At 38.2% G+C, this 26,454-nt stretch overlaps 1 protein-coding gene across 3 annotated transcripts in view; it reads left to right on the forward strand.

Moving 5' to 3' along the window:
* Positions 1–509: 509 nt before the first annotated feature.
* Positions 510–26,454, forward strand: part of HNRNPR (heterogeneous nuclear ribonucleoprotein R) — a 32,156-nt gene continuing 6,211 nt past the window's right edge. Inside the window, exons 1-8 of one of the 3 annotated variants that reach the window (XM_060622107.3) lie at positions 510–646; positions 3,897–4,065; positions 6,340–6,458; positions 7,069–7,176; positions 10,617–10,730; positions 20,103–20,279; positions 21,942–22,077; positions 24,490–24,695. In XM_060622107.3, coding sequence (XP_060478090.1) covers positions 3,909–4,065; positions 6,340–6,458; positions 7,069–7,176; positions 10,617–10,730; positions 20,103–20,279; positions 21,942–22,077; positions 24,490–24,695 — 1,017 coding nt within the window. In that variant the 5' untranslated portion in view covers positions 510–646; positions 3,897–3,908. The remainder of the gene's footprint in view (positions 647–3,896; positions 4,066–6,339; positions 6,459–7,068; positions 7,177–10,616; positions 10,731–20,102; positions 20,280–21,941; positions 22,078–24,489; positions 24,696–26,454) is intronic. The other 2 variants (XM_060622108.3, XM_060622109.3) reach the window with 2 other exon arrangements.

Raw genomic sequence — 26,454 nt, forward strand, 5'->3', positions numbered from 1 at the left:
CCAACCAGCGCCCAAAAGATGACCCAGAGGGAGGCCCGACCGCGTGGCGGTGGGCGTGTCTGGGGCGAACGCCGGCGGCGCGAGAGGGATTAGGGACGCCTCGGCGCGGGCGAAGGGACGGGAGGGTCGCGGCGGAGCGAGGCCCGCGGGGACAGCAGGGGGCGGGGTTCCGGAGGCGGCCACGCGGCCTGAGGCCTAGCTTTTCGGTCTCGCCCCGGCGGCGGACGAGGAGGGAAGAACCCCGGCTTCTCAGGGCCTGGTGCCCCGCAGCCTCGCCTCTACCCGGGGCTTCACCACAGACCCCTTTGTGTTCCTGCCCCCGCCCCGGAGGCGCCCCAGCCGGCGGCGCTGACTTCGCTCATTGGCTCAGCCGATGGCTTCATCGATTGGCTCCCTTGTCCCCCTGCGTGAGCCGCTGCTTCTCGCTGCTATTGGGCGCCTGGGCTGCCTTTCAGGCCGCCGCGCGAAATGATTGCCCGGCCACTCGGAGTCCCTGGAAGCAGTTCCGGGAAACCCCGCGTGCTGCCGGGATCGCGTCTCTGTCCATGAGGGGGGGAGGGGGTGGCGCGCGCGCCATTTCTAGTCGTTTTCAAAGCGCCTCGCGCTGATTCTCACGGGCCCGGCCGGCGGCCCCAGCTCTGCCCTGGTGAGTCTCGCGCCGGCCCGTGGGGGGAGGGGCCGGGAGCCCCGATCCGACCCGACGGGGCCCATCCCGGGCTCGGCGCCTCGGCCCCAGTTTCGTTTTCGCACCGAGGCCCCGGGGTGGGGGTGGGGATGGGCTGGGGGCGGCTGCGGCTTCGGCCTCGTCCGGCCGCGCCGCGGAGGGCCTAGCCCCGCCGAGGCGCCTCCTCGCCCTTGCGCATCCTCCCCCCGCCCCTCCAACCCTCGGCCCGCGGTCCGCGCCGCCGGGTGCTCTCCGCGCGGCCTGCTGGGGACGGCCGTGTTTTTCCCGCCTCCGCCGGCCGCTCCACGCGGCCGGCCGGGCGGCCTAAGGGCGCCCGCGGCCCCTTCGTCTCCCCCCCCCCCCCCCCCAACTCCGGAGCCGCTTCGCTCTCGTCTCGGCCGGCCTAGCCGCGAGTGGGATGTTGGGATGTGTTACTGATCGGGACGGGCCTGAGGGGGTGGGGTGGGCAGGGGGCGGGATGCAAACCCGGGGTTACCTGAGCCGGGAGAAAACTTTTGTGCGAGCTGGAGCCCAGGGGCCGATCCGTGTAGGAAGCCTTCCTCCCCTCCCCCACGCTGCATGCTGCGAGCCGAGATTTGAAGGAAAAAATGACTACTAGAGGCCACGAAACTTAGGCTTCGAGCGGCGTCTGAGAGGCACGATTCTGAGACTGTCACAGGCGCACCAAATTGGAAGGGCGATTCTTTTTCTTAGGCGGCAGTAACCGTGTTGCCACAAGATGAAACTTAAAGCCAAGGGGTTCTTGAAAGGTTCGGTCCTTTCACACTGACCTCTTTGAGATTTTTGCTGTCCCTCAAGAGGCTGAATTTATGTCTCGTGAGTCAGTCGTAGGATAAGGGCTTGACACTCCTAGCCCGTGAGATAACCGTTAGTTTTCATTTCTTTGGTCCTTTTAAAGCCCGTCTCTTAATACGAAGAATTTGCGCAGAGATGTTCAGAAAAAGTCAGGGAGGGGCTAGTGCTGACTTCCCAAATCTCCCAGCAGCCCTTTAAAATCTTATTTAAATGTTTCCTTTTTGCAAAAATGCTTATCAAATGACTCTAGTCACAGTACATTTGCTGCATCCAGAAATATGGTTTGGCTGTGTGGCATTGTGTTGAATTGACACAAGAGTTTTAAACGATCTCCTATGACATAAAAGACTTTTTTTTTTTTTTTTAAATGAGCACATTGTATTTGGCTTGAGAGAGGTTTTTTTCCTTGGTCCGAAAGGTTTTATTTTCTGGAATCTAATTATTTTACTTTTTTTGTCGTTAAAGTTTACAAACTTTTTGAAAATTCCAACCAATTTCAGAATCAACTTGTAGGAGAGCCTTTGCAATGAAATGATGGTCATAAATGTTTCTATCTTGTGCTTAATGACACAACTTGTCTTTTTGCTTTACACATGCTTAAAAAAAATACCACCTCACCAGATGTTCGTTGAACTTTCCTGTTAAAAATTTGCTTCTTTTCTGTGGCTGATAGAATTCCCAGGTGCGATACTGTAAGGGTCTTGTGATACTGAGAACTTTTGAGTTCTGATGATCTTAATGGTTGTATTTGGGGGTGGGGGAACGTGGGCAAACAGAACTATATGTTCACAGATTTTGGACTTTAGAGTGCATCTTTATAGAAATAGGTTGTATTAATCAGTAAACGTATTCATCTTACACTGTAAGTAGTTTCTTGATCAAAAGCGTGCCAGTTTTGAATGTTTTCGTTTTTGCCAATTCATCAGAATTTGAGGCTTGCCTTGAGAAACATTTCTCCACCCAGAGTTTTAACCAGAGTCTGCGTCTGTATAGACATTAGTGGGCTATCAAGTCTTAACGTTTGTAATCACAAGGAGTCATATTTATCTTATTTTCCAAATAACCCTTTCTGCATTTTCCTCTCTTCCTGTTCTCTATTACCTCCTTCCCCTTGGTCTTCCTCCCTTTTTCATTAATGTCAACTAAATATCTGTGGACTTGGAGATGAAAAGAAGTTGTTGTAGGTCAGAAAACTGCACCTGCTGCATTTGCACAGTGGTTGATAAGCAATTTGGAAGTGTGGTTATCGCGGGTTTTAGTGCTTTTTAGGAAGCTTGTATTTTCTTTCTAGCTAACTAGGGTACCTTGAGGTTCATCAAGAAAAGTAGGCTTCTTCTTGAGATCCACCTTCATGTCCTTTATTTCAGTATTTGTTGCAATGTCTTTATTCTGCTGCTTATCATCTTCATCACATTCACTAGAGACCAGTGCACTTTAATTCCCTGTCTTTTAGAGGCAGTATAGAGACTGGCCTTATATGGTTTTATTATCTAATTTCTCTCTTCAGGGAGTTGGTCCATTTCAGCATTACATACAGGTTGAACATACAAAAAAATAATTTGGGTAGGTTAATCTGGGACATCTGACCTAAGTTTACCCTAATTTAGGTAATGTTTGTTGAAACTATTTGGAAGAAGTTAGCTGTCCATTCTTCAATATGTTTTTGGAGCTTTATTTTACTGATACGAAAAATTCGATACGTACTCATGATTTTTTTTTTTTTTTTTTTAAAGAAGCAACCTCAATTATAGCTCGTGTTTTATTTTATGTGGACTTAACACAATCGTTTAGCTTTTAAACTTGGTCATTTTTTCTTTTAAATCTGTGAATGGGAAAACAGCAAATTAATTTTAGAACAAAAATTAATGTCAAGTTGTGTTGTTTCTTTTTTAAGTGAGGCGGAGAAAACCCAAACCACCAGCATGTTGAACTAGAGACAGCAGAGCATTTATTTCACACCTATCCTAGATTTGAAGCAGAACTAGGATAATTTGAAAGTCCCTAAACTTTGATTAAGTGGTCTGTGGGTGTTCATTGTTTCTAAATCAAACTTTTAAAACTGTATAAGAATTGAGAGCTGATGGGCTTTTTAGGATTTTGTGATTTGTTGATATGCTTGTGAGGACACAACAGCTGCTTTTGTTAATCAGCAATTCTGCCTTTAGTAAATTCAAGCCTTTTTTTAACCTGGTGTACATGAAGTTCCTTAAACATCTGATGCTTCCATGTACATTTTTTATGGTTTTACAGGATTATTATTGCAAATTTAGGTCAGATACATCACAAAAGGCATATAATATTATTTTGATAGAGTTTATTAGCAGCATGTATACAAATTAGTTTAGATAAATCATGCATTGTCCTACAAACTAGTTATTTCTGGCTTAATGTAATATAGCTCCTGAATTTTTTCCAGCAGCATAATAAAATGGCTAATCAGGTGAATGGTAATGCGGTACAGTTAAAAGAAGAGGAAGAACCAATGGATACTTCCAGTGTAACTCACACAGAACACTACAAGACACTGATAGAGGCAGGCCTCCCACAGAAGGTGGCAGAAAGACTTGATGAAATATTTCAGACAGGTATAATATGCATTTCTTGTTTCTGACTGGTTATGAAAGTGAGGGCAAACCACTTTGAATTTTATAGATTTTTTTTTTAAGGTTAAATAATACTTATTGTTTCTGATCTATGTAGAGCTGAATGTTTGTTACTTTCCCTTCATTGAGGGCATATTGGGTTTGACTTTGATATTCTTATTTCATTATTTTGAAGCCTTCTTAGTGTTGAATATGCAGTCTTAGTTGTTTCAGAACGGTACATCAATTTGTCTTAGATTTACCACCAATTAAAATGTATGTTTCAGCATACCAAATTTTACATTTTCTTAATCTAAATCAGTCATCATTTTGCTTTTACTTTTCTACTTTTAGCTTCTTAAAGTGATTGTTAAATCAGCTTAGGTCTGATTAGGTGGCATAATAAGAGGACTGGTGAGACTGTATTGTCTGAAACGATAATAAATGTCAGACTTCTTGAGAGTTTGTGGCCTGTCTAAGTTTCTAATAGACAAAAATCCACATCTCTCAGTAATTTGGAAGTGTTTGGTTTGTAACAGCTGCTTTTAAAAAAAATCTAGAAGTCCCATGGATAAGTGCTTAAGCAAATATGAATATCTTAATATGGTTGGTTGTAAGTGGTTTGAAGTTTTAAAGAGGGAGAGAAATATTTACCCTTAGGGAGTGTTGTTCATAAATAAATGTGTCCTCCCCCTTTGGGGCCATAGATGGAAACTTTCTTCCTCTGTGTTTGTGTGCCTATTCCAGATTTGGGAGAGAGAATTGAATTGTCTGACAAATGTGTCTTAAGTACTCTAGTAACAAATATCTGTTTTTTTGTCCTTAAAAAAAATTTTTTTTTTTTTCAAATCTGAGAAGCTTAGGATAATTTTAGACGTTAAAATGACTTTCTAAAAATGACTCCTGGGTGATGGTTCCATTTGAAAATCAGTCCTCAGGAACTTGCTGTGACATTCTGCCATAGAGAATTGGCAGTGATTTGCTCAGAGATGCTCTCTTGTAGAGTGTTTGTTATTGATAAGAGGCTGATGGTTTGGGTGTAGGGTTGGATTGACAGAATGGATTGATGGGTGTCCTGAGTTGTGGCTTTGGGTGGTGGTATGGAATATGGAAGTAAGGAAACTCTCAATTATTTAGGCATGCTCATCTTGAGCTTTTAAAACAAATCTTGGCAACATTTTCTTAAAGTAACTTTACAAATGGCATTACATTTATTTAAAATATATTTATTGTATGGAATAACGTTCTTTTTGGCTTTATCAAAATGGAGTCACTTTTGATGTTAGTTCATATGGACTCGGGTTTTAATCTGCCAAATATTTCCATTTTACATTGGATCAATTCTGAAATATATTCTTACATAGAGAGAAACACAACACAAACTTAACAGACTCAAGAAACTATATTATAAATTGAGTAGTTGTTCTGTGTGCAGTTAATATATGTATACATTGCAGTGCCAATATATTTTCTGTATAGTTTACTTGTAAGTCCACAGTAAAGTCCTTAATGCCATTTGAAAAAAAATAGTCATTATTGACAGTGTTGTGAATGCCACAGCATCTTTTAAACCTCAGCTTGACACACATCAAAAGAACAAAAGATTGCCTTAAATGACTTTCAGAATTGATTAATCAAGCTGCACTTGCATTTGTAGAAGAGTTTAAAATTATGCCTTTCCACATTCTGATTGCAGCAAAGTGGATGCTCAGATAAACAAATCAATTTCATTTTCTCTTTGGTGCTAAGGAGGAAAAGCCTTTGATACCTTTTGGAGAGTGGAAAGAATTATTTAATAAAAATGGTTTCTTTTTTTTTTTTTCTCCCACCTCTTGTGTGGTTAGCAACGACTACAGCAGTCCATATAATTTGAAGGTTGATCCTTGGGGAATACAGTGTATGCTTACTACTCTAACATAAATCAGAGTTTGTTATATTAGTGCTTAATCTGTAGTACAGTGTGTGCATCAGATTTAACTTCCAAACCTTAAACTTTTTGGGGAGTGGGAAACGGGGTTAGGATTTTTGTGGGGTTTTTGTGGGATGTGGGGATTGAAATTTATAAGTTGTTGACATTTTATCTCTTATTTTCATATTTGTACTCTTGACCTTTCTGTGTATATAGTATTTGTATAGCTGCCTATTTGCATATTCAGTGAAAATGCAGTTGGTTAGTAATAGTGTCGAATATAACAATTCTTGATTAAACATTGATAGCACAGTTTAGATTATCCCTTTTGTTGCAGTAACATTACCCTTTTTCAATTTAATTTTTAGGATTGGTAGCTTATGTCGATCTTGATGAAAGAGCAATTGATGCTCTCAGGGAATTTAATGAAGAAGGAGCTTTGTCTGTACTACAACAGTTCAAGGAAAGTGACTTATCACATGTTCAGGTAAGGCCATTGCTAGACATGCCTTTGAACAACTCATGATCTGAAATTACTTTACCATTACTTTTTTTCCTGAGAGAGTTGGTATTTTTTTGTTTGTGACTACCTCCGCTTCTTTTTAAAAAATTAGTCCAAAGAAAAGAAAAACCTGCTTATGGCAAAGAGTTTTCAGAAACAAAAGTGTAAAGTAAAAGTCTCGCCCCGCTTTGCAGTAAGTTACTTTAAAAACAGGGTTTGCTCATTGTTATTAGTAGGTTTTTACATGTTTAGATTCCTGCAATCTTAAAACATTTTGGGGTTCTCTGATTCTGTTTTATTATCTTGGAGGGAAATAATGTAGATAAGAATAGTTTTGGAATGTCTGGCAAAGATAATCCAGACGCACTTGAATATGAACAAAATAGAAGACGGTTTTGCCAGTGTGGAAGGTAAGCTCTTACCCTCTGCTCCAGTCTCCAGTACCTAGTAGCCTCTCAGCAGATATTTGTTGGGTGAATTAATGAGTAAATATTTTGTTAAAATTCTTGTCTTTTGAAATTGTAATTTAATTATGTATTTGACCTTTCGACAATTCCTGGTGGTTCTTTTTCATTGAATTACTTGCCTGTTCTAGAACAAAAGTGCATTTTTATGTGGAGTTATGAAGACCTACAGGCAAAGGGAGAAGCAGGGGAGCAAGGTGCAAGAGTCCACAAAGGGACCTGATGAAGCAAAGATCAAGGTAAAACTTGACTTGGGTAGTCGTGGTGATACTAAGTTTAATGAGGAGATTGAATGTTTTTTTCATGTTTTCTAGGAAGTTTTTACAGTTCCACTTTGTTTGTTTGTTTGTTTGTTTTTAAACTAGTGTTTTAGAAATGAGATAATCTAAGGAAAATTAAGAAGCATTTCAGGGGCAAACATTCAATTGTATGTTTGGTGAAAAGCCCTAATTCAAACTCTTGCCTCATTACTTGTTCTTCTGGCTGTGCATGGTACATGTTTATTGATGCTTCTGATAATAGCTTTTTAGATTGATTCAGTCATGTCTCTTGGTTTGGTTTCTTTCTAAGCACTTTGTTTCTCTTTATCTACTTCAGTGTCCTTGTTTGTACACTGGGAAGAGTGATAATACCCATCTCATAGAGTTGTGAGGATTAAAGGAATTAAGATATGTCACGTGCTTGGAATAATGCCTGGAATGTAGCAAGAACTGTGTAACTAGCACCCATTACTGTTACTTTCCTTGAGATAAACTTCCCTGAAAGGTGAATATAGGGCTTTTGGTGAAAGACCAGTGAACCTAATTCCTTTGTTAAATGGATGTTGATGTTTTATTGCCACAGAGATAGACTTTTCAAGTTGAAATAGTTACTTTATTTAATGAAGCTGTTTGTGCAGTCTTATGTTTTAGACAGGAAATAGAACTTGTGGCTTCTATCATGGAACTGGTTTACATAAACCTCCTTTTGTACCTTTTACCCCCTCATCTATAAAATGGCATAACCCATTCTTATTTTTTTTTTTTTAAGTATGAGAGAGAGAGTGGGAGCAGGGGTGGGGCAGAGAGAGAGAGGGAGAGAGAGAATCCCAAACAGGTTCCATGCTCTTAGCGCAGAGCCCAGTGCAGGGCTCAGACTCTTGAACAGTGAGACCCTGACCTGAGCCAAAATCAAGAGTTGGATGTTCAACCCACTGAGCTACCCAAGCACCCCTGTATTTTTAAAATGAACATGTGAGGGGCATCTGGGTGGCTCCTGAGATCAAGCCCTGCATCGGGCTCTGTGCTGACAGCACGGAGCCTTCTTGGGATTCTCTGTCTCCCTCTCTCTCTGCCCCTCCCCTGCTCTCTCCCTCAAAATAAATAAGTACACTTAAAAAATAAATACATGAGGGGCGCCTGGGTGGCTCGGTCGGTTAAGCGTCCGACTTCGGCTCAGGTCATGATCTCACGGTCCGTGAGTTCGAGCCCCGCGTCTGGCTCTGTGCTGACAGCTCAGAGCCCGGAGCCTGTTTCAGATTCTGTGTCTCCCTCTCTCTCTGCCCCTCCCCTGTTCATGCTCTGTCTCTCGCTGTCTCAAAAATACATAAACGTTAAAAACATTTAAAAAATAAAAATAAAAAAAAAATAAATAAATACATAAAAAGCCCATCTGACATAATAGTTATTTTTAAGGAAAACTTACTAGCGTGTATTGAATAGGCCTATGTTATTTCCCTCAGGCTGGGTATTTGCTCTTGGTAAGGTATGTATTATACATGTGATATGTGCATATGACATATTAGACAAGTAATGTGTAAGTATGTAATATATGTAGTGTGTTTTTATTGTGTATCAACATTTATTTCTGTGCTTCAAGGTAGAGCAGCTCTTTTTGAGTCAAAGGTAGAAGAATAGAGAGCTTGAGAGCTTGAGATAACTCTGGAATCCCAGAGTTCCTCCAAAGATATTTTTGAAAACCACTAAACCTGATGATGTCTAAAATCTCTTGTTGCTTTGACATTGTGTATAGATCTTCCTCAACTTAGGATGGAGTTACACTTAGGTAAACCCATCTTAAGTTGATAAAAATATCCTAAGTTGAAAATTCACCTGATGACACTTAACCTGGCAAACATTGTAGCTTAGCCTGCCTTTTTTTTTTTTTTTTTTTTTTTTTGTAAGAGAGAGAGAGAGAGAGAGCGAGCAAGCACCTATGTATATGTGTGCAAGCTGGGGAGGGGCAGAGGGAGAGGAGAGAGAATCTCAAGCAGACTCTACACCCAGTGGGAGCCTGTTCTCAGGACCTCACAACTGATATTAGGACCTTACTACTGTGAGAGCATGACCTGAGCCAGAATCAAGAGTTGGACACTTAACTGATGAGCCACTGAGGCACCCCTAGCCTAGCCTACCTTAAATGTGTTTAGAACACTTAACATTAGCCTAGTTGGGTAAAAACATCTTATAATGAAATGTTAGATATCTCACGTAATTTATATAGAGTTCTGTACTGACAGTGAAAAACTGTGGTCGGTATGGGTACAGAATGGTTGTGAGTGTATTGGTTACTTACCCTTGTGATCGCATGGCTGACAGGGAGCTGAGCCTCCCTGCCACAGCCCAGCATCACGAGAATATCCTACTGGATATTGAAAAGATAAAAAATAAAATATGAAGTGTGGTTTCTACTGAATGCATATTACTTTCACACCATCCTGAAGCCAAAACTTGTAAGTCAGATCACCGCAAATCAGGGACCATCTCATTTTTAAGACATGAAGTGTAAAATTCTCCCCTTTTTAGGTACATTGCATTTCCTTTTTTTCCATTTTTTTCTGTTTTTTTAGGCCTCTCCTATAAATATAAACCCTTACTTTCTTTTCTGTATTCCTTCAATACCTAATATAATGTTGTGGAAAAAGTTGGTAATCAGGAAGCATAAAGTTGCTTGTTTTTTGTTTGTTTGCTTTTTGTTTCTGAACCTGAGTATACTCATTTGGTAATTGCCACATATTTTGAATCCGTGCTATATGAGAAATGGTCTGGTTTTTATAGAGCTTATGATATAGCAGAAGTAAAGACAAAAGGATTAAACAAAACAAAGGTTAACTTACCTGACTATAATAGAAAGTCAGAGTAGGAAGATGTGAGAAATAGCAAATGAAGAAAGCTGCATGAAGGAGGTAGGACTTCTGATTTATTTTTTATTTTTTTGTAATTCATTTGTTCTTGAAAGAGAGCGTGATTGGGGGAGGGACAGAGGGAGAGAGAGCGAGAATTCCAAGCAGGCTCCTAACTGTCAGCACAGAGTCTGAGGGGCTCAAACCCACGAACCATGAACCACGAGACCATGACCTGAACTGAAATCAAGAGTTGGATGCTTAACCGACTGAGCCACCCAGACACCCTGGGACTTCTGATTTTTTAAGAGTAGAGAACATTTTATTTGAATTGAATCACAGGTGGATATATGGTATATAAAGGGAACAAGTTAAGGAAAGCTTTCATTGGAGTAGAGGAGAATGCAAATGAGGAATGCTGCAGTAGGTGTATGTAGATAGCCGGGGGTTAGCTTCTGTCACATTTTTAATAATCCTTACCCCGTCTTTCTGTTCTCGTGCGTAACAAAAATGTGTTCTGTGCTTAGAGATTTCGTTTGCCTACAATTCAAGTATAAACAGATGTATAATTGTCTTTAGGCGTTGCTTGAGAGGACTGGCTATACTCTGGATGTAACCACAGGACAGAGGAAGTATGGTGGTCCTCCGCCAGACAGTGTGTACTCGGGTGTGCAACCGGGAATTGGAACAGAAGTGAGTATTCTTCAGCTGTTTGCCGAAATCTTTCCAGTTTGTAAATTATTCTGTTCTATAATGGGGAAGAATACTGGATTCTTTTCAAAGTGTAGTTATAATTATTCGTTTTGGATATCCATCTGTATTTTACTGTCCTCCTAAGCAAGGAGAATCACGTGACTAGTAGATGCCCAAACACTTCGTAAAGGAATGTAGAGTTCTTAGAACTAGTTTCTAAAACCGTGCAGCCAACAACACACTGTTTTAGTTGCTTGGGTTGAGGTTATTAAGGACAAAGAATTGCTTTGTTCTGTTTTTGTTTCATGTCAGTAATTTTGAACAGTGCTTGTCCTCCCTTCTTGACCCACCCTCCTCACATAAAGGGTACTCAATATTTCCTGAGAGATTTATTGATGGGAGTGGGTTACACAAGGGAAGGATGTAGAATCAGATAAAGGTAGAGCACATTGGTTTGTCCTTGAGCAAAGAAGCAATCCTTCCTCCCGTATGAGCCTTTGTAAAGGTTTCTTCATACACCTTTATGTTAGTTAGCCAGTTCTAATCCTTTAAATGGTAAAAACTGTATGCCAAAGTGTAAGTTTACAGCAGGGCCTTTTCTGATTTGGTGTCTTTCAGGTAACCACGAGCAAAGATAATTATTTCTAATTTGTGAATAAAGATATCGCCAATTAACATAACCTTTTAGATTTATATCAGAAGTAATTCCAGTATATTCTCTGTGTAGAGGATAGAGTTTACATTCATTGGTCTTCGTTCCCTGAACTTCTTTCAAACATAATTACAACTAGTATTCTATTTCTTACTATTTAGCAATATTAAAAGGGACTCCAAGCATTTAAACATTTTTTTTTAAGATTTTTTTTTTTATTTTTAAGCGATCTCCATACTAACGTGGAGCTCAAACTCACAACCCAAGATCAGTTGCACACCCAGGCAGTTGCCCCAACCCATTCTTCATTTTTAACGTCCTGCTTAGATTTTGAACCCTTTCAAATCTACGTTTATATTCTGTTTACTTTTAAACAGTAGGTAGTTTGGCCTTCTTACTTGAACGACTTCATAATGTACTTTTTTCTGATGGTTTTACCATTAAGTTTTGTTTTCTTACCTTAGACCGTCATAAAATAAATAAAAAATGGGGGGAAAAAAGTAAAAAATGGAATTGCTCATTTGCCTCTTCCTTATTTTGAGGCAGCCTAAAACACCTCCAAGAGGGGAATACAGTCTAAAAAAGTTATCTATAGTGTATCATCCAGCAAGTGATGTCCTTGTTGATATTTACCAGTTACTACATTTATTTTAGTCTTATTTCTTTAGTTATAAAATCCTTAGGAATAAAAATTAAGACTGTATAATATTGTTACTGTATATTACGTTGTTATTGTATATTATATATTATCATACGTTAGAAAATACAATTTTAAAACTATGTTTTTATAGTTGGTCTATTTTATAATTATAAAAATGAACTTTTTTAGCCCATTGGATTGGTTTTATTAACGAGCTCATTAATAGAGACTTGTTGTATCTTTGTTTTATATAGATAAGAAAGGAGTTTGTTAGTACTCTTAAGATTTCGCTGAAAGCATTTGAACCATTTAATAGGATAAGCTATTTTGAGTATCCAGTTAGAAACAAAGTTGGTATCTTAATTGTAAACTATGTATGTTCTCTTATATTGCATTGTCTCTGAAAAAGATGCATTTTCCTATATATTGGGTATCCTTGCATACAGCAAATACTGCTACAGTGAAATCCCTGAATGAGCGTAAGCCACTGCTGTCAAGCAGTTTGTTACCACAGAATCTTAGTGTAAAGGTTTGGATTCTTCCTATAAAGTTAAATGAGATTTGGTCTATACTTGTTGAAAATTAAAGTTTTTTAAAAATCAGAAAAATAAGAGGTTTTTTAATATATTGGGTTGCTAATTTAATAAATTGGTTTTAGTTGGTGTCATTTTGATGCTGTGAAGTTTAAGTTTTTGTTTCTTTTTATATTTCACTACAGTTATTAAGAATTTTTAGCTCTTGATTGAGAAAGTTGAAATTAGGGTCAGTGCCTGAGACTGACAGAAGTAAAATTTAGTTGTGAGAAGACGAAGGGTTCATCTTTGGGTAAAACATACTATAAATTAATCCTATAAGTGAGCACCCATTTGCAGACGTTGTTCTTAGACATTGCCCTGAGATGCGAAATGTACAAGAGAGATAGGTATTAATTTTGAAGAGTATTTTTTAGTGTGTCTTGGCCCTCAGATCAGGTCTGGTTCTAGTACCTGTGCCTCTTCAGCTGGCATTGTACAGCTATTTTGGGAAGGAACGTCTGTTTTTATTTGTTTACGTTATAATAAGCACTTACGTGTTTAAAGAGCAGAGCACTGATGTTTTGTAGAGGAATTTAAGGGAAATGGTAGATTGAGATTTAATTCTTTGGTTGATTAATGGAAGTGTGAGAAAACCAGTATATTTATTTAACAGAGATGTAAAAGTATATGATTTAGTGGTACCTAAATTGAATTGTGTATAAGGAAGAGCTGCTGTGTTTGCAAAATAGCAAATAAGAGCTGGATGATGGACGAACTCCGTAGACACTCAAAAGACGATGTTGTGCTGCCTGTTACCTCTATTGCTTCCAGAGCCTCAGAGGGCTTTCTCTGTTACTATTGAAATATTTGATGGATAGATAGTAGACAGCCAAAACTTTTTTCAAGCCTTGATGCTTAGTGAGTAAAGAAAGGACTGTTGTTACGGTGTTCATTAGATGCTGTTGGTTCTGATGGGGGTGGGGGGTGGGGAGGATTACCTGCACATGTCTGAGTGCTAACTCCAAACGGTTCATGTGGAGCCAGAGTGGCACAGGGACCAACAAGTTAATATAAGGAAAGCATTTCTATTTCATTTTAGTTAATTAAAAATTGAGCTTAGAAACTTTTAAAGGAATTATGCTTAATTAGTTCTTGAATACTATTTATTTTTTGCCTTTTTAAGTTAATGTCCTAAAGTTAAACTGATCTTGAAGTGAAGCCATCTCCTTTTTCTTAGTAAACCAGTATTGTTATTATTATTTTTTTTAACGTTTTATTTATTTTTGAGAGAGAGAGAGACAGCACAAGAGGGAGGGGCAGAGAGAGAGGGAGACACAGAATCCGAAGCAGGCTCCAGCGTCTGAGCTGTCAGCACAGAGTCCGACGCGGGGCTTGAACTCACAAGCAGTGAGATCATGACCTGAGCCTAAGTCGGACGCTCAACTGACTCTGAACCACCCAGGAGCCCCTGTTTTACTATTATTTTTTTAGTGTTTAATTTTGAGAGAGAGAGAGAGAGAGAGGCACAGAGTGTGAGCCAGGGAGGGGCAGAGAGAGAGCGAGACACAGAATCCAGAGCAGGCTCCAGGCTCTGAGCTGTCAGCACAGAGCTCAACACTGGGCTGGAACCCACGAACCGTGAGATTGTGACCTGAACCAAAGTCCAATGCTTAACCGACGGAGTCACCCAGGTCCCCCAGTAAACCAGTATTGTTAGCCTGTTTCTTCCACGGACCCCAGTGATTATAATACTGGGGACTTTGTTGACCATGGATTTGCTGATTTTTTTTTTTTTTTCCAGAATATTTTTTTTCTAATCTTATTTTTTTTATTTAGCTTTATTTTTTATTTTTAAAAATTTACATCCAAATTAGTATATAGTGAAGCAATGATTTCAGTAGATTCCTTAATACCCCGTACCCATTTAGCCCACCCCCCCCCCACAACCCCTCCAGCAACCCTCAGTTTGTCCTCCATATTTATGAGTCTCTCTTGTTTTGTTTTTATATTATTATGAAATAATATTATATTATTTATATATATTATAAATATATAATATTTATTTATTATATGTTTTTATATTATTTTTGTTTTTATATTATTTTTGTTTTTATATTATTTTTGTTTCCCTTCCCTTATGTTCATCTGTTTTGTCTCTTAAAGTCCTCATATGAGTGAAGTCATATGATTTTTGTCTTTCTCTGACTAATGCTGATGTTTCTTTTAAAGTAAAACAGTATTCTTAAAAAAATCTGTAAGTTAGACTTCTAACATTCAAATGATATTTTAAAGTACAAGGAACTTGTCTTGTGAATCCTTTCTGTAGAGTGATTAATCAATCATTAAGTTACTTTTTCTGAAAATACAGGTTTTTCACTTTAGGTTTGCTTGATAAGGTAAATTTTCTGGTTCTAAAAATATAAGCACAAATGTGATAGAAGTAGTATAATAATCTGACACCTAGCTTCCTCACTTAGCTGTGTGTCAAAGGTTTTTTCATATTGCCACTTCTCTGCTCTTTCTTTGCTTTATTATATATTTGTAATGGGTATGGAAGAAATAGGGGTGGTGAAAAATGCAATTATGAAGCACCACTGCATTATGTTAATAGAAGCAATATGAAACAGAATTTGCTTTCAAGAACAGTTTTTAAATATTCAAATACAAGTAACCTCAGATATAAAAACACTTTGTCCGGGTTGGGCCAGAGAGCTTAGCCACACCAAAAAATACACTTCAAAATGAATACCAGTTATCCTTGTTTATTTTTTGTCTTAATGAATGCTCGTTTATAGGATTGATAATATAGGGTGGTATAGCTGAGGCTAGTGAGAAGTGGTTAGATTCTATCAGGATTTATTGATGAGTTGGATATGGGGATATGGGAGAAGGGAGCCAAGGAAGACTTCAAAGCTTATGACCTGAGCAGCTAGAAGGATGGAGTTGCCATTTATTGAAGAATGCTGTACAGAAGGACATTTTGGCAAGATTGAAAGATTGCAGTTCAGTTCTGGACATGTTAAGAGTTAGATGTCTCTTAGACCTCCAAATGGAGCTGTTGAGTGAGCAGTTGCTTATATAATCCTGGAGTTGAGGGGAGAGTTTTGGCTGGAGATTATAAATGGTGGGAGGCATAGGCATCCAGATGGTATTTAAAAACCAGAGTTTGGATGTGGTCACCAAGGAAGTGTGTGCAGCTAAAATAAAGGTCTGAGATCTGATCCCCACAGCCCTCTACGTTTAGAGGTTCGGGAGATGAGAAGGAACTAACTAGCAAGGGAACTGAGCAGAAAGAGAAAAACCTGGGGTGTGGTATCCTAGAAGTCAAGTGAAGAGAGTTTTCACAAAAGGAAGCTTGGTCAATGATAACAAACTTTCCAAGTAAGACAAGGACTGTGAATTGCCATTTGATTGTGGCAACGTGGATGTCATTAGTGACTTTGGCAGTGGTGGTAAAAGCTGGGTTTGGAGAAGATTCAAGAGAGTGGGAGGTGAGGGATTTGAAAATAGCAAGATTGGTATAGCTCTTTTGAGCACTTCTGCTATAAAGGGTAGCAGAGGAATGGGGCAATAACTGGAAGGTGTGTCATAGTCAAGATATATTTTTGTTTTCATTTAAACTTTAAGTGAGAAATTATGATCACTTGTGTGCTGATGAGAATGGTCTATATATAAAGGAGAAAATTGATGATCAGATTGTTGCTGGACCAAGTGTCCTTGAGTAGAAGAGAAGGAATGGGAGCTAGTGCATAAGCTAACAGCATGAGGTAGATTTTCATTTGTACATTCGTCAAAGGTGAGCAGCTGTTAATGTTTCAGGCACTGTGATCCGTACTGGGAATAAAATGAGAACAAGATGTGGGCTCTCTGCTCACATGGAAATTGAACCCTCTTGATGGTGTTATTCCCAGATAGGGTATTGCAACTCACTGATTAAGAAACTTACTCAAAAGTAACTAAAATGTAGATTTGAATCCAACATAACTTAAAAGTCAGCTATTTCTCACATTCTCCCTGCCTTCACAGCTGTCAACGTATTAGTCCGTACCACCATCATCCCTTGTCTGGATTGTCTTGTGAACCTGACTGGTCAGCCTGTTTCTCCATACAGTCCATTTTCTACCTAGCTGACAGCCCTTTAGAACATGTGATACCTACTCACTGCCCAGAACCCCCTGATATCTTCCCAACCCATTTGGAATAAAATGCAAACTCCTAACATGGTTTAACTTAATCTGGCCCCTGTTCTGTCTTTCCCAACAGGTTTCTATTCCATCACTGTCCTGTATCTGTTTTTCAGATACGTCTAGTGTATTCCCATCTTTTTGCAGTTCCTTTACGTTGGAATGCTCTTTCCTCAGATTTTTCCTTAATTTTCTACCTTAAGTCTCAGTTCAAATTTACTTCTTCAAGGAAGCCTTCCTAATTAAAATATAGCCTCTTCCTCATCATTTATTCCCTTTCCTTGCTTTTTCTTAGCCTTTAACACCTCTTGAAATCATATTGTTTATTTAACTTTTTTCTCTATCAGTAGTATTTAAGTCTCATGTTTGTTTAGACCTTGTTTGTGGTATTCACTGTATCTGTAGAACTTAGAAAAACAAACATGGCACATGAATTGAAGGTATATACAATTCCATGTCTCATGAAAAGTTTGGACAAGTTCTATGAGTTGGGAGGAATCCAGTTATCTATATAGGCTAGGTATTATTTATTGGAACAACTTTAAGCTGATACTTAAAAGATTAATTGGATATGGATAGGGATGGGAGGGATTCAAAATATCTGAGATTTTTTTTTACATAGGTATTATTTCTTTAGTCATCTCATGGGTGGAGGGAGCAGCAGAACTTACGTTGTCCTAAGAGAAATGGGGAAAATTAAAGGAACTAGTTGGCAAGTGTGGGTTTTACTTATTTTGTTTTTTGGAAGGAAGAAACATTTGTTACAAATCTATTATATCTACCATATAATACTTAGGAAATACAATTAAAGAAAAAGAATAAAATTAGAACAGTTTTTTCATGCACTGATAAACCACTATTAGTACTATTCTGATACATAGTCATATTTATGTCTGCATCTGTATTCAGAAAACAAAAATTTGGGGCACGTGAGTGGCTCAGTCGGTTAAGCGTTTGACTTCGGCTCAGGTCATGATTTCGTGGTTCATGGGTTCGAGCTCCGCGTCGGGCTCTGTGCTGACAACTCAGAGCCTGAAGCCTGCTTCGGATTCTCTCCCCCACTCGTGCTTTGTCTGTCTGTCTCTCTCTCAAAAATAAATAAGCATTAAAAAAAACCTAAAAACACAAAATTGGCATTGCTAGACTTATTGGTGATTTGAGGTAAAATCAGGACAACCAAGAGGAAATGCTTCGTAGGCAGTTGGAAGTATAAAATTAGGTCTTGGGATGTAAATCTGGGAGATGATATAGTAGACCTGGGGAATGGATATGATCTTTAAAAGTGAAGAAAATACAGGGAAGATGAGATAGAGCCATAACTTTGGGAAACATGCAGATTACTACTAGGTGGCCAGAAGAATCACCATGGAAAGGATAGAGAAATAATTAAAGGTGAGAAGACCAGGCTAGTGGAGGATCCTGAAAATTTAAGGGAAGAGAATTTTTAGGAGGCAGCATCACTAATGTTAATGCTTATTGCGAAGGCAAGGAGGATGAGACTGCGGAAGCAAAGTATCCATTAGTGACATTTGGGCATACAGCTTAGCATTAGAGGAAGAAGCCAGTGCTAGTTAAAGAGAGAGCATAGATGGCAAGGGCTTTTCAGAGTGAGTTTTCGTTAGAAACATGGTTCTATAGGGATATCGCATAGATGATGCCTTAGGTGTCTAGTTATTCTCTGTAGCTGCACAGCATTAAGGATATAGTAGATGTGATGTGTTCAAAGCATTTGAAAGTGAAAGGTAAATGGGTAAAGCTTTCTTGTTTGTATATTGCTTTGTTATGGGAAATTTGGCACGTTTGAAGACAAGAACCAGTGGGTAGGAAAGGATGTACTGAGCAAAATAGGAGAGTCGAAGAAATAAAGTTTGCGGTTATTTCCAGAAGAAGGTGGGGAGAAGAAATGGGCTTAGTTATTAGGGGTAAGGAGTTAACCTTGGAAAGGAAGTAAATCTCTTTCTCTGAGGTATAAAGAAGTAAAAATAGTTACTGAGAAAGTTTTTAAGGCTGAGAGGAGAGAATATAAGGACACCGGTGACTTTCCCACACAATCTCCTTGGAATGACTTAGTGAACGAGGATTGGAGACTTCACTGAGACAGAAGGACTGAATAGCTGTTATGTGAGAATTATACTAGGAATTCAAAAGAAGACCTCAAGTTTTGCCAGACAGCAGTGAAGGTAAATTTGATTATTTTGAAAAGGGTTGTCTTAGAACAACTGTTACATTAACACCAGAAACTTAATATCTAGTAATAATTTGGCCATCTTTTGGATTGCTGTTTAACTAATCAGGTCATTTTTCATAGTATGAAAAGATGAAGATGTGTTTCACTAGAAAATTCATCTCTAACACAAACATTTACTCTTTAAGACTGTGTGTGGATTGCAAATGTTTTCATGTGAAAGATTGTCTTCGATGTTGCCGACATGGTGGAAACTTGAAAATTGTGATCTGATATTAAATACTGAGAAGGCTTTTGATTGTTTAATTCTAATTTATGTTATAATTTAATCCTTATTACATAATTTTAGTTAAGGTAGAGCACCAAATCCTCAAATGATGAATTTTTTTCACACCTTAAAATGAAATACTCTGACAGAGAAAGGGATACATTGAAGCTCTGGAGGGTTTTGTTTGTTTGTTTTAATTTAACATCCAAGTTAGTTAGCATATAGTTCAACAATGATTTCAGGAGTAGATTCCTTCAGCCCCTTACCCGTTTTGCCCCTCCCCCCTCCCACAACCCCTCCAGCAGCGCTCTGTTTGTTCTCTATATTTGAGAGTCTCTTATGTTTTGTCCCCCCTCCGTTTGGATATTATTTTTGCTTCCCTTCCCTTATGTTCATCTGTTTTGTGTCTTAAATTCCTCATACGAGTGAAGTCATATGATACTTGTCTTTCTCTGACTAATTTCGCTTAACATGATACCCTCTAGTTCCATCCAGAAGCTCTGGAGTTTTAAGTGGTAAAGATACTAGAGTTGAGAAAGCTTGAGGAAGAGCACTTCAGTCTTTATTCAATTCATGTTTTTATAAAAATGCAGAAATATTTCCCAAAGATACATACATGCCCTTTGTTACTTTTGTGAGAAAAGGAAAAACTATAAAAATTAAAAATTTAGAGTTGTTTGTACGAATTTTGCACACTCTTTATTAATTAGCTTCCGTTTTTCCCTATAGAATATTGTTCTCTGTTAATGACCCTAAGGTAATCATAATAAATAAACATTAAGGTTAACCCCCAAAGATTCAAATTGTACTTACTCCTCCTTAACCATCTTTGTGCCCCTAGCCCCTTAGAAAAAGGGCAGTTAGGCTTTATGGCTCTAAAATCAAATGTTTACATTGGGATTGTAATACAGAGATTTTTTTTTTTCAGGTCTTTGTAGGTAAAATACCAAGAGATTTATATGAGGATGAGTTGGTACCCCTTTTCGAAAAGGCTGGTCCCATTTGGGATCTACGTCTTATGATGGATCCACTGTCTGGTCAGAACAGAGGGTATGCATTTATCACCTTCTGTGGAAAGGAAGCTGCACAGGAAGCTGTTAAACTGGTATGTGATAAAGAAATACACACTGTGTAGCAAGTCATTATTTGAGAGAGTTACCTCAATTAAAAATGTTTGCAGTTAACATTATTTTCTTCAGCTTTTGCTTTGAGTGGTTATATATTGATTAAATTGGTACGTGATCTTGGCTCTGTATTTTCTGATTATAAAAGTAAAAAAGAATGAACATACCCAAGAAATAATGTGTTAGAGAAAGTCTCTCCTAATTCCTAGAAGTTATTTATTAGATTGGCTAGTAACTAAACTTTCATTTGAATATGCATTTGGCTTCTGCAGTTCCCTTTTGATTTTAGGCAGAAAGGATGTCAGTCATTACTATGAAACTTTAGGATAAGATTCTCAAAAGGGTAATGAAGGCCGGGATGGATTCTGCAGAGCGTAACTGAGTAACAGCGACTTTTAGGACATAATTCAGGAAATGATTGAGACTCTTTTATTTTTGTCACCACCTAATCATACAATTTATTTTCTAAGTATATGCCTATTCTTCTATATTTTGTTTTCAGGCCCTTCAGCCTTCTCTGTCTTTAATCTTTCTCTTTTTTTTTTTTTTTTTTTTTTTTTTACTATTTTATAGCTAATCTTCTATAATCTAGTAATTTCCTTTTTGCAGGGCCTTTAACCCTTTGTACTTAGTAGTACAATAGTATGACTACTACTAGGAGGAGTAGGAGTAACAGAGTTCTGCAAATGAGGTTTATCTTCACTCCTGTATTGGTACAACCATCTCAGTTACTTAAAATAACAGTGTCATTGTTTTTGCCTACTCTTTCCAGACATCTAAAAGCCTCACTTTGTCTAGTTCCAGTCCTTCTAGAATGGGTACCTCTTCCACCAGGGCTTTTGGTTTCATTAATCACTTCTAAATTACTTCCACTTCTAGCTTGACCCAGATTTTAGTTTTTATTAGGGACTTTTCCTTCTGACTTACTATTGAAAGTTTTCAAAGCTTTATTTCCACATTTTTGGTAATGTATGGATGATTTTATTTTTTAATCACGTATCTTTTAGTAAGGTAATGGGTAAGTAATGTTAAAACCTAAGAAGCTAAAGTTTACCAAGGAAACTATCACCATAGTGATTCAAATAAAACTGTTTTTATTTCCTATTATTTCATGTAATTTTGAAGGTATTTTGAAGGTGTTTGATATGCTGTTTAAAACTTTTCATGTATACATTTAGAATTCTGTGTTTTGTGTAGAATGTGAAATTCTTCTAAATTTCTTTTGTATTAATTATACATAGTTGTTACTCTTTTCGTATTGTTATTTTGCCTTTGGCTTATCTGTATCTAATTTTATCTCCAAGGACCCTGAATGATCAGTCTTGGGTATTTTTTCTGAAGTTCTCTGGACAATTTTTCAGATAGATCACATTGAAATATTAAATAAGATACTTTAAAAAATAAAGTGAAATAACTGAGTCATTTTTATCCAGAGGAGCAGTGAAAGTTAACAAAACCAAACTAAGATGAGAGACCATAACAAGTTCTAAAATACACATTTATATAATGGTAAGCATGAGGGAACTCGGTGAGTTCATGAAGCAGGAAGTGTTTGACCTTAAATTGTTGAATTTTTTAGATTGAGATCAGTCGTCCTGAGTTTGGGATGGTTGTGGGGTATCTGGTTCTCTTCTTCCTTGCAGTGTGACAGCTATGAAATTCGCCCTGGTAAACACCTTGGAGTGTGCATTTCTGTGGCAAACAACAGGCTTTTTGTTGGATCAATTCCGAAGAATAAGACTAAGGAAAACATTCTGGAAGAATTCAGTAAAGTCACAGGTAAAACAAAAATGTATTTAGTAGAAGTTAGTTTTGGGACGTCTGTGGTACTATTTATAAGTACAAAAAAAAAAAGGTGTATATTAATCTAAAAATTCAAACAAATCTTCAATGTTTAAGTTGCCTCCTTTCTACTTTGCAGTGGTTTGGACTAAGTGTGTTCCCTCTCATCCTTAATTTCTTGGAATGACCCCTTCACTTCTGTGCCTTAGCTTTTGCCATAGTCTTGCCCTGAAGGCTTCCCAACATTAAGTGTGCTTCAGGGCCAAGAGGGTGAGAGTTCTTATCCTTCCTGTTGCCTTGTCTAAATCAGATTTTGGAAAATTTCTGATTCTAAATCCATGGAATTGAGATGTTTGTTGAACATCACAGGTCTATATACATTTATAACTGAAACAAAATTTAACAAAACTGTTAATTTCACTTTTTATGCATGATTTAGCATGGTATTTCCTGTTCCTTTTTTTTTTTTTTAATGTGGGTAGGAATATACTGTTGCTGGCTATGGTTTAAAAAAACATTGATTTAGACCATTACTTCCCCTCATAAAAACCATGTTTTTGTCTTCCAGATATATTATCCTTTCTCCTTCCTTGATGCTGTCATCTGTTGCTCTTCTGGTTTCAGTCTTTCATTAATTGGAGATTGCTCTGGCTCGTAGTGTTTCTCTTCTGCCCTAAATTGACTTATTTGTAGTACCTTTAACATGTATATCGACGAACTGTCCAATCCTCTAGCCTCCTAGTTTAATGACCACCTCATCCCCAGTTCTTTACCTCAGCAACCCCACATCCAGATCACATTCTGGATCTTGCCACCAGAAATTCTCCCCACTCCAAAATCTTGATTCCTAGCATTCCGCTTTGTAACCACTGCCACCGCCTGTCACAGTTGTGTTGGTTACGTACCCCTTATGGTGCAGTTCTTTGACTTCATCACTTTGTTAGTTTTCTGGCTTCTTACCCATTTAGTCATTCCTTCAGCAAGTGTTGATATCTAGTGCCTGTTAAGTGGTGGCATTGTGCTATTTGCTGGGATACAGTGGTGAATAAGATGTATTATCTGCCCTTGTAGAGTTTATATTCTGGGAAAGGAGATAAGACAAAAAAATTAAAGAAATATTTATACATTGGGGTAAGCAGTAAGCACTGAGAAGAGGGAGATGATACTTAGCTAGAGAATAGCTACTATCCTTGCTTTGATGGTTATGGAAGGCTTTTCTGGTAAGATGACATTTCAACCAAGACCCAACAAATGAGGAGGATGTAGCATTCGAAGAGCAAAGGGATGTGCGTTCCAAGAGAGCAACACATACCACAGCTCCAAGGCAAGAGAGAAGTTGGTGTATTAAAGTAACTGAGAGAAGGCCAGTGTTCTTCAAATTACTGTAGAATTAAGGGTAGAATTATATGAGATGCCACAGGGGGCTTTTGTGGACCATGTAAGGAGTTTAGATTTTTTGTGTAATGAGAAGGTATTTGGAGGTCTCAAGCAGGGAGTAATGTCTGTTTCATGCTTATAGAATATTATCGCTGCTGCCATATGGATAATGGTTTAGAGGGGCTTAGGAGGAGAAGCTAATTAATTAGTTGAGGCTGTCATGGTAGTTAAGATAGAAGATTGGACTAGGATAATAGCCATGAAGGTGAAAAGAGGTAGATGGGCTCAGAATTGGGTAGGGGAGTACAGGAGGTAAAGGAAGAAATCAAGAATGAGTCCTCAATTTCCGTCTTGAGAACCAGGAGGTGGGACTGTTTGTTAGATAGAGAAGTAGAGAAGACAGATTTAGGGAGCGGTGACTGCGGTTTTGGACATGTTAAATTCGAAATGTCTTTAAGTCTGGGCTAGAACCAAAACCTAAGCATTCTTAAGGATGTAGATAGCTTTTAAAAGTACAAAGTAGCCGATACTACCTAGAAAGAACATATGTGGAAAGATGAGAACACAAGACAGTAATATTTAGCAGTCATTTTCATTCTTGGCAAAAACCTTAATTTTTAAGTTAGATCCAAGGATGATTTTTGGTAATGAGTATTTGTTGAATGTAAGTTCTCTTGGGTTAATGTTAATAATTTGGGTTTTAAGTTCCTTGGTAGTGTTTTCATAAATTACAAGGTCATGTTATATCAAACACTCTAAAACACTATAGAATGTTATACGTCAGCATATAGTGGTTGGACCTGTTGTTTATGGCTGTACCCTCAGGACCCTGAAAAATTAAAAGGGAACATAAAATACTGTGTCAAAACCCATATCTAACAATGCTGATTTAATTGTCTACTAGTTAATTAGGGAACCCTTTTGAGGCTTCTTCGATATTTTTTGCTCTTCGGCAAATGGATTTAGGTCTGCCTAATCGCTAGATGTGTGGTGGATGCTTTTGGCTTATATATCTGGCTGTTGGTTTAACAGAGGGTTTGGTGGACGTTATTCTCTATCATCAACCCGATGACAAAAAGAAGAATCGGGGGTTCTGCTTCCTTGAATATGAGGATCACAAGTCAGCAGCACAAGCCAGACGCCGGCTGATGAGTGGAAAAGTAAAAGTATGGGGAAATGTAGTTACAGTTGAATGGGCTGACCCTGTGGAAGAACCAGATCCAGAAGTCATGGCTAAGGTAAATGCAGTTGCTTGGGATGGGGGTGAGATTATCATTTAAATTTTGTACTTAGAATAAAGCTCAATTTTGAAACGTTTTATGATAAATACAGATTGTAGCTCTTGATCTTAATTATTTAGGCAAGGACCTGCTTTAATACCAAACTTAACATCCTGTCTTGGTATCCAGAAGTTTCTTTTAATCCTCCCTTTTCCCAGAGATTAAATGTGCAAAGGAACTGAAATGAAATCCCTTTAAGTATTTTCATACACGCTGAGAATTTGTTTAGTGCTAGGCGCCAGGAGGGATACAGAGGTTTATAAAAGACCAGGACTTGTTGAATAAAGTAATGTTTTGGAGATTATGAATTGTAATCTTCATTGACCATACTATGACTTTTTTCATCTAATGGTCAAGCTCCCTTAGAGTATTGTCTCCATGAAGAAAGACAAAGGGTTATCATGTTTGCTGTTACGTGATAGTGGCAAAATATGCACGGCAAGTCCTGTGGCAGGCCCTTGCTTTCCTCCTGAATCTTATACTTGCGTTGCTGCGATCTTTGCCTGGTAAATAATGGTGCCATGAGATCTGATGGTTAGGCTTTCATTTGGGTGACTCCAGGGATTGAAGGGACACATCAGAGTGGCATCTCTGCTGGTTCTAGTGAGTTTTTGTGTATTTTGGTGTGTCTCTTCCCTTCTTGGTAATAAGGCAGCAACTCTTTGATGGCCAGAAATTAGTGGTTGAATTCTTTTAGACTAAGAAGTCTTTCTTTAAAGGTTTTTTTTTTTTCCAGGTTCTGAGCAAGTAGTCTTCACTCTAACTAGTTTGAAGGAGAGCCAGCCCCAGTTTTTACTAGTATGATCAAGTTTTTGTAGGCACAGACCTCTTGGGATTAAGAGAAGATCCATTGAAAATGAATCAGAGGCTTTCAGATGTGCTGCTCAGTATCTTTTTCTCATTTCTTGAACAGATTTGTGTTAAGGAAGGGACTGGGAATTTAAATAGCTCTGATTTTTTATTTTTATTTTTTACTAACATTTTAATTCCGTTTGTTTATTCTAATGCAATTTGACTTTGGGCAAGCTACTGAACTTGGATGTTCTCTGTTTTATTGGAATTGGATAAGTCTCTTAAGAACCCTTACAACTTTGACTGCCTTGTAGAAACAGTACAGTTTGTATTACCTTTTCTATAAAAACGTGTTTAAAATAGCATGTGTCATGTGTAATATATCTACACATTATAAGAGGTAAATAAAATTCCCAGAGAATGTAAGTGTAGCTGGTAATTTGCTCATCAACGCTTTTCACATACCTCTTGTAACCTTTCAGATTGAAATTCATCCTAAACTTTTTTCTGTAGGGTTAGAAAACGTCAACATTTTATGCGAGGAACTATTCTTCCGAGGTCATAAACAAGTTTCAGAAAGAAAGGGAGGCCTCAATAAACTTGAATAATACTTATTGAATAAATTTGATCGGATAATATTGATTTCTTTATTGTTTTCTAAATTCCACCAGGGGGGTCCTACCCTAAAGAGTAAAAGCTTCTGGTATTACTTCACTCTATCAGTGTTGTAATTCATTGGAAGATATTTTGTCAACTTGGGTCAGTTTTATAATAAATCAAAACCTAAGTGCCTAAATGTATTTTTCTTAAAGGGACTTTGTTCCTTTGGAACGTTTTAAACAAAGTTTCAACAAATAATTTTTATATAGTCTGTTGTGGTTTCATCTCCAAAAAGAATAAAAGATCTGTGTTGAATTTTTTTTAG

The sequence above is a fragment of the Panthera onca genome, chromosome C1 (assembly GCF_046562875.1).
Source record: "Panthera onca isolate mPanOnc1 chromosome C1, mPanOnc1 haplotype 2, whole genome shotgun sequence".
In the NCBI taxonomy this organism is placed as follows: domain Eukaryota; kingdom Metazoa; phylum Chordata; class Mammalia; order Carnivora; family Felidae; genus Panthera; species Panthera onca.